Source organism: Mauremys mutica, chromosome 24 (genome assembly GCF_020497125.1).
Source record: "Mauremys mutica isolate MM-2020 ecotype Southern chromosome 24, ASM2049712v1, whole genome shotgun sequence".
NCBI lineage: Eukaryota > Metazoa > Chordata > Testudines > Geoemydidae > Mauremys > Mauremys mutica.
This window is the reverse complement of record NC_059095.1, coordinates 376,301-384,812: the sequence shown is the minus strand read 5'-3', so window position 1 is coordinate 384,812 and position 8,512 is coordinate 376,301. Positions and strand designations below refer to the sequence as shown.

General features: G+C 46.0%; 1 protein-coding gene across 3 annotated transcripts in view; it reads left to right on the top strand.

Annotated features, from left to right (window-relative positions):
• The first annotated feature begins 3,095 nt into the window (after nt 1–3,095).
• LOC123355806 (calcium homeostasis endoplasmic reticulum protein) overlaps nt 3,096–8,512 on the top strand; it is an 18,843-nt gene continuing 13,426 nt past the window's right edge. For 2 of the 3 annotated variants that reach the window (XM_044998538.1, XM_044998535.1), the window contains exons 1-7: nt 3,097–3,274; nt 3,530–3,703; nt 4,523–4,704; nt 5,409–5,546; nt 6,542–6,693; nt 7,481–7,592; nt 7,757–7,846. In XM_044998538.1, coding sequence (XP_044854473.1) covers nt 3,250–3,274; nt 3,530–3,703; nt 4,523–4,704; nt 5,409–5,546; nt 6,542–6,693; nt 7,481–7,592; nt 7,757–7,846 — 873 coding nt within the window. In that variant the 5' untranslated portion in view covers nt 3,097–3,249. Of the gene's footprint in view, nt 3,275–3,529; nt 3,704–4,522; nt 4,705–5,408; nt 5,547–6,541; nt 6,694–7,480; nt 7,593–7,756; nt 7,847–8,512 lie in introns of all 3 variants that reach the window. The other variant, XM_044998537.1, reaches the window with a different exon arrangement.

Below are 8,512 nucleotides of genomic sequence, written 5' to 3'. Positions count from 1 at the left end.
TGGTTAGAATTGTGGAGAAGCTGGCTAATTCTTGTCACCCTTGGGCTGTAACAAGATTAGCTAGTCTGCAGTTGGGCTATGGGACAATTTATTTAATGACTAGGGCCCTGCCAAATTCATGGCTGTGAAAAACACATCACGGACCATGAACTCTGGTCTTTTGTGTACTTTTACCCTATATTATACAGATTTCACAGGAGAGACTAGCATTTCTCAAACTGGGGGTCTTGACCCAAAAGAGTGTGTATGTGTGTGTGGGGGGGCACATCTGCAAGATTATTGTAGGGGGATTGCAGTATTGCCACCTGTAGAGGTGTGGACTCACCCCTGCAGTGCCTCCTACTGGTCTGTTCCAGGAATTAGCTCTCCAGCCTCCGGAGCACCCTCTGCAGGCTGGTGATCTGCTGCCTCTTGGCCCCCATGTCCCTCCCAGGACCCGGTGCCCCTTTATCTGGGGTGCTGCCCCCTGACAGTAACCCCTTTCTCTCAGGGTCTCCCCTCCCTGGGAAACTCACATATTATCCCCACCTCGCCTCGTATAAGGCTACTGCCAGTCATTGTCTAGCCCCCACGCCCCGGGGCAGACTGCAGTGTCTGCCTACTCATCACTGGCAAGGTTGTGTTTGGACCTGCTGCCTTGGCATACCCCTGGGCTGCCCTCTGCAACCCCCAGGACCTGTTGGCCTTATGCTAGGCCACAGCCTGGGGCTTTCCAGGCTGGAGCTCCCCAGCTCCTCTGCCTTTCCCCAGCCCTGCTCCACTCAAGTACCCAGTCTCTAGCTCCCTGCAGCCAGGCCCATCTCCCTCTGTAAACAGAGAGAGACTGTTGCTCTGGCTTCCCTGGCTCCCTTATAAGGCCCAGTTGCTTAGTTTGGGGCATGGCCCCAGCTGCAGCCACGTCCCCCAATCAGCCAGGGTTTTACCTTGCCCAGCCCCAGCCCTCTGCAGGGCTTTTCCAACCCCTCCAGGGTCGGAGTGAGTGCTCACCCTGCTACACCACCCTTACTTCTGTGCTGCCTTCAGAGCTGGGTGGCCACAAAGTGGCAGCTGCTGGCCAAGTGTCCAGCTCTGAAGGCAGTACCCCACCAGCAGAGCAGAAGTAAAGGTGGCAGTACCATACCATGCCACTCTTACTTCTGTACTCCTGCCTTCAGAGTTGGGTCTGGACTCCTACAGTTACAACACCATGAAATTTCAGATTTAAAATCCTATGATTTCAGATATTTAAAAATCTGAACTTTCATGACTCTGAAATTGACCAAAATGGACCATGAATTTGGTAGGGCCTTATTAATGACCAAAGGACTTAGCCTGTTAAACTTGTAATATGTTGCAGTAAGTGGCTTCTCTAACATATTACCTGTTTAACCATGGGCATAGGTTTTTTTCCTTGCATTCAAGAGTAAGAGTAACTACCTTCTAGTTACAGATCTTCCAGATGCTCAGGCAGCATAATGATGAGGGTGGGTGGCATGTGGCTAGTGTCAATAATTTTTATCCCAATTAGGTCCTGTTAGTTTTTGCTGTTTGGACTAAGACCAGGTATACAAAATAAACGACAATGCCAGCAATATAAAACCCCCTCTTTTAGCATTTTGATAAGTTTGGTTCCAGTGACTTGTTCTACATTATCCCATGGTTTTCATCTAGATAGGCTGTACTAAACTATCAGCTAGTAGCCTCACATTTCCAGTCTTCAACAGTCATAGCTGACTTTTTCAAAGCAGTGTAGGGGACTCTTACAAAGGCATAAAGTGCAGTTAGGGTCTTAATTCCCACTTGAAAATCTTCTCCTTAGACATCCTTCACTAAAATTAATGGAAGATGGCTCTTAAACCCCACTCTTCAGTACTTGCCATCCAAAGGCACACTAGAATTGTCCACTTGTGTGTGTTTATCATATGCACAAGAACAGGAAATTTCCTTTATTATTCAGCCTGCAAATGCAAAATTATTTCTGCTTAGTTCCCCCTCCCAGAGATCTGTTTACTTGTACAGACTTTGTTTTTGCTCCATGGAAAAAGTGGTGAGATGAAAAAGCTTCATGTGGTTTTTCAGTCTCTTACAGGGATGAACAAGGAAACTTAGAGAGACTGCTTTTTGTCTCTACTTTTTCCATGAAGGAAAAAACAAAGTGAGTATCCAGTGAGCAGGTCTCTCAGTGAACTGAGACTAAAATAGAAATAATTCTGCTCTTGCAGGGACAAGTGGACAATACTAGTGTTCCTTAGGGCTGCAAGTATTGAAGAGTGGGAGGAAAATGGAAACTGAGGTGAGGTTGTGCAACACCATGCAGTGAGCTCAAGGAAGAGTTAGGGCTGGTATAAACACAGGTTGCCTTGTAGTGCTACAAAACATCTGTTCAGAAACAGATTATAGTTAAAGTGGGACAAATCCACGGTGTGGACTATTATGCTGGTATAAAAGTGCTTATGCTGGCCTATTCCCCTAAAATACTATAGTTAAAGCAGTTAAAAATGGGGGCTAGAAGAGCCCTTCAGACTTGGCTCCGGAATTCAGGAGTCCTAGCTCCCTGTTGTGCTTTTATAACGGAGGATGCTCTCTGAGGTGCACATCTGAGTGCACTGCCCTTACTCAAAGAGGCGACTGCCCTGGTGCCTCTCCCCGGGGGGGGATGCTCACGGTACAAATACGTAATTGTGTCAGCTGCACCAAGAGGGTGGAAGGTTGCAGCCGGGGCGCGTGTGCGGCGCACGGCGCGGGACAGCGGGGCTGGCACGAAGGGCGCGGCGCAGTCCTGCCCTGGTTTCCGTTATACGCAGGGTTGACAGTTCGAGTCACGGGCTCTCAGCGCCGCCCCGTGCCGGGAACAACGTTCCAACGGCAAATTCACACGCGGCGCCTGCCAGGCCCAGGGGCTCTGAAGGAGAGAGAGGGCGGTGGGGGAGAAGCGGTGCTCGTGGATGCTCTAGTGAGCCACGCTGCGGGGAGAGGCCCGGGCCCCTGACCCAGCGCTGCCCGCTCCCTCACCTCAGCCGCGGGACCCGCTCACCGGCACCTGAGGCGACGAGTGGCGCGAAGAGAACTCCAAAGTGGGCGCTGAAGCCGCTGCGAGTAACCCCTCCTCCCTCTCGCTTGTTTCTATGGTGACGGACCCGTAAAGCGCGGCTGCGTCAGTGCCGTAAAGGTTCTTCTTGCGGCACTTCCGGCCGGCTGGGCCTAGGGCAGGCCTGGCCTGTGTTGAGTTTTGGGTCTGGAGAAGGCGAGGTCCCTCGTTCTCCCGCAGCTATGGAGATGCCGCTGCCGCCCGATGGTGAGACTGGCCAGGGGGCTCGACGTGCCTCCACGGCCCCGGAGGCGCTGGGGGTTGCTGCGGCGGGGGTTAGGCCTGGTCAAGGGGATGGTAGGAGTAGGGGAGTGCGGGGCTGTAACGCCCTTAGCACGGGGACCTGGGGAGGGTGTGCGGCCTCGCGGAGGCCCGGGGAATTGGGGTGGGGGGGTGCATGGTATCAGGGAGGGATGGGGGCCTGAGTAGGGTTGTGACGTGTCCCCCCTCTTCTCTCCCCAGACCAGGAGCTGCGGAATGTCATTGACAAACTGGCGCAGTTTGTGGCGCGGAACGGGCCCGAGTTCGAGAAGATGACGATGGAGAAGCAGAAGGAGAATCCCAAGTTCTCGTTCCTTTTTGGGGGCGAGTTTTATGGCTACTACAAGTACAAACTGGCGTTGGAGCAGCAGCAATGTGAGTGTTGTTGCCAAAGTCTTTGGCGGACAAGAACAAATGTATTTTAACCATCCACTTTCAGAGAAGGGATTGTTAAAGACTTCATAGCTAGGGACAGAGCTGCGACTAGACCCCAGCAGCCCTGATTCCCAGTGTCCTGATTTAACCACTTCCCTTGTATAGCTGGGAATACAGTCTAGAAATAGAATACTATATAGAATAGAAAAACTCTTGCCCTCCACACTTTCAGCGAAGAATAGTATATTTTAAGCTGCTTTGAAAGTAAGCTTTTGATTTTGGTGGGAAAAAATTGTGAATTTTATATTTTATGTAGCTCAGCCCAGACTCTCCTGTCTAGTGTTTTGTCCTGACCCAGACAAAGCTTGGCTAGAATTTTTTTCTAATCTTTTTTTGTGGTTAGTGCTCAAGCAGTTGACTTAGTCTTGTGCATGCAGTCACTCATACGCTTTATATTGTAATTGTAGAAAAGTTAAAGCAGTCATTATGGAAAAGCTGATCTGGCATACTTTAATGGTATTCTTAAAATGTGAATGAGAACTAGGCATTTGCAACAGATCCAACTTGGGATGTCCAGCGTCCCATTATAAATACATGTTAAAAATCATGTTGAACTATAACATGCTGGAGCTTCAGATTTTGGCTAAGTACCCAGGAGTGTGTGTCAGTTTAATTGATCATTTTATATTATAAAATTATGTAAGAAAGAGGTTGAGTTTGATTTCTGGAGTTAACAGGGTGCGTAGGTTGTTTAGGATATTGGTGTAAAGAAATGGACCACTTCTTATAACTCTTACTGTGCATATTTTTTTCTGGTAGTGCTGTGCAAACAGACTCAAGACATAGAGGCCACTGCACAGATCCAGCCATTGTCACAGCCCTCTCTTCCGCCAGCTGCAGCTATCCCAGCTCCTCAAGGTGCTCCGTCTGTAGAGGAACTTATCCAACAGAGCCAGTGGAATCTCCAGCAGCAGGAGCAGCATCTCCTTGCTATGCGACAGGTAGGCTCAAGATCAAGTATTAGCTTTACATACATTGGACTGCTTGTGGCAGCAGTCCATTGTGTGCCCAAAAATATTTGGATTGAAGGGAATCTTGAGCATCTTGCTTCTAGCTAGTGGGTAATTTAGGGTAGCGGAATGGGAGGAGACATGAGCCGGCATCACTTTGCAAATGGTATCTCCTGCAGAACAGAAATGATAACCTCTTTAGAGTAGAGACACACAACCTTTGTTCACCTAAGGGCCACATTTATAACTTACTAGGAGAGTGAAGGCTACACTCATCTTGCATAAAGTTGAACAGATTGCAGCTGTGACTTGTAGAGGCTTTCAGCATGCAGCGATCCATTTTTAATCTGAATGGTGGTTTCTTGGATCAGGGTGAAACATTGCATGCTGGAAACAGTGGTTTTCATGGGCCACAAGTCAGTATTAAATATGTGTTGCATCACATTGTAGAGTATTTAGCTCTTTGAGGTCCTCGCTTGGTTTCTGCTAGCTACTGACAGATACAGGATTTGTCATAGGGAAGCAGGTAGACAATGGGTTAGTGACAGCCAGCTGAAACATAGCTGTGCCTGTGTCAGTAGGAGTAGAGAATCTTGGTCTCTGTAGAGGGCCTCCTATGACTAGGAGCACCTCAAACTTATTTGCTGAGTTTTGTATCAAAAGGATATTGCCTATACTAAAACAGTCTTTTTTAGGAACAAGTTACATCAGCGGTAGCCCTTGCAGTTGAACAACAAATGCAGAAAGTCTTGGAGGAAACCCAGCTAGACATGAATGAATTTGATAACTTGCTGCAGCCGATAATTGACACATGTACAAAAGATGCAATCTCAGTAAGTAAATGTCTAAGCTCACCCATATGTTCTGTTCCTGCCTTTGCAGGTGATATACTTGTGTGTGTAACATGCGCAGTGATGTGCAGTTTTAGGAGGGTGTGATTGCATGTAAATAGATCACACTGGTGCTGTTCCAGCTGTGAATGTCATCCTCTCTGTTAATTGCGAGTGATTCCATATGTTTCCTGTCTGCTTATGAACAACTCATCAGAGTTTGTTGACTGCTGTTCAGTATATGAAAGCAGTCCATAGTCAGGAGCGAGTGGGACTCTGCTTGGGGTTTTGGGGCAAGGGATGGGGGCTGAACAGGGAGACTGGATCAGTTCCCAATTCACAGTACCATTGGGGCAGCTCATCTATAACTCTGATGGTTTGGAAGTCTGATAAAGATCTCCACAGAGGGAAGAGAGAAGCCAAAAGCAACAAATCATTTGATCTGAGGCAGTGAGCAAAAGCAAAATGGGATGGGCAAAGCCCAAACAGATGGGTGAGGGGAATTAAGTCTGCTGGACAAAATTCAGTGACCAACATCTTCTTAACCCAAACAGCCGTTAAATGTCATTGCTAGTCTGAACATCGTTTGTGACCTCTAATTGTATTGTATACAGTTTTAGTTAGCTGCTTCTTTGCACAGTATACTCAATAACAGCTGTTACATGGGAATTCCCTATATATATATATATATATATATATATATATATGGAGATATACCTATATATCTCTCATAGAACTGGAAGGGACCCTGAAAGGTCATCGAGTCCAGCCCCCTGCCTTCACTAGCAGGACCAAGTACTGATTTTGCCCCACATCCCTAGGTGGCCCCCTCAAGGATTGAACTCTCAACCCTGGGTTTAGCAGGCCAATGCTCAAACCACTGAGCTATTTTTCCCTTCCTTGTAATTACTTGCAGACTGGTGATCTACTGCTTTATGAAATCCATGCAATGTGAACAAGTCAGATTAATTTAACATATTTTAAATTGGTTTTTAAAGGCTGGCAAAAACTGGATGTTTAGTAATGCAAAGTCTCCTCAACACTGTGAGCTGATGGCTGGACATCTGCGAAATCGCATAACGGCAGAAGGGGCACACTTTGAGCTTCGGTTACACTTAATCTATCTAATCAATGATGTATTGCATCACTGGTAAGGATTAAAATACATTATTCAACTTGTTGTTCTCATGAGTTTAAATCAGTGGTACTCGAACTTTTTTTACTGGTGACCCCTTTCACATAGCAAGCCTCTGAGTGCGACCCGCCTTATAAATTAAAAACATGTTTTAATATATTTAACACCATTATAAATGTTGGAGGCAAAGTGGGGTTTGGGGTGAAGGCTCTCAGCTTGTGACTCCCTGAGGGATCTGAACCCCTGGTTTAATTGATAGTCAAGGGTCTCCCTGCTGGAAAATTTGTACTTTAATTTGGCAGGGGTTTTTTTTTGTATTTTTAATCTACATATTCCCATCATGTTTAGTGACTGTAGCATGATGTGTATAATTGGTGCAAGCAAAGTGGTGATAATTCAGTTCTTACTCTAACTTTGTCATTGTTGTACGTTGTTTCCAGCTGACGCTGTGTGGTTAAAAATGTAAAGTATCCTATTTATATAAGAGATATACCTATCTCATAGAACTGGAAGGGACCCTGAAAGGTCATCGAGTCCAGCCCCCTGCCTTCACTAGCAGGACCAAGTACTGATTTTGCCCCACATCCCTAGGTGGCCCCCTCAAGGATTGAATTCTCAACCCTGGGTTTAGCAGGCCAATGCTCAAACCATTGAGCTATCCTCCCCCTCCATGTATTCATTATATACAAATGAGTTACTAACCATAAATGTCTTTATTTGGATGAGACACGTGAGTGGGTATTGCAGCTCATGTAACAATATAGTAAAAGGCTGATACTTTTCCCCCGCTTCCCTTTTATAGCCAGCGGAAGCAAGCACGAGATCTTCTGGCCGCTTTACAGAAGGTGGTTGTCCCTATATATTGTACTAGCTTTTTAGCTGTGGAAGAGGATAAGCAACAGAAAATTGCCAGAGTGAGTACCTGTTTTAAATTAGCTTGAGCCTTATGTTTCTATTTTCAATGCTGGAGAAGCCCTTGTGACTAGTTTATAAAGATGTAGCTTACTGTACCCTAATTTTATTCTGTCACTGCTGTCTTGCACTTAACAGTATTTTTTTTTCCCCTGGGTTTATACAGCTCCTTCAGCTGTGGGAGAAAAATGGCTACTTTGATGAATCAATTATTCAGCAGTTACAGAGCCCGGCTCTTGGACTTGGCCAGTACCAGGTTAGCCATGAGAGAAAGTTGGCCCCTCTTTATAATTGCATAATAGATTGCGGACATATTTTAAGTGCTGAATGCAGTAACTCCTCTTTTGTGAGATGTAAATAGTAGCTGTCTCTTTGTTATAAACGTATATTCTGCCGGAGTACAAAAATAATGTAATACATTGTTCTAAAGTTAAATATGGGGGGCCATTTAAAATATAGCATATAATTATACTGTTCTGATTAGGCCTAGTTTCTTCATCCTTTCACCCCATCAGCTTCCTCATCTCTGGCCCTGATTCTGCTCTCTTGGCGTGTTTGTTGTCTTTACGCCCACCCTGGCTCTTTGCTTACTTCTTCCTATTCTCATTTTCTTCTTTCTCTGGCTATTAAAGATTTTTATAGTACCGTATGCATCTGTGGTTAACCCTTTGTTAAGTCACCCAGAATGAATGCTGCTAATTGCCAGCTTTTAAATAAGGTAAAGGGAAATACAGGAGGGATTTTCGATATAGCATCTAGTAAATCGTAATGAGGGTTAGTCATCTGAGTAGCTTCAATATCTGAATCCCTCTAGGAAGAGGTGGATACATTATCTGAGGGAGCTTGTATGAGCAGGGATGGTGCCTATTATGGCTGCACAGTAACTTTTTGAAAATGCTGATCTTAATTTGTGTCTCATACT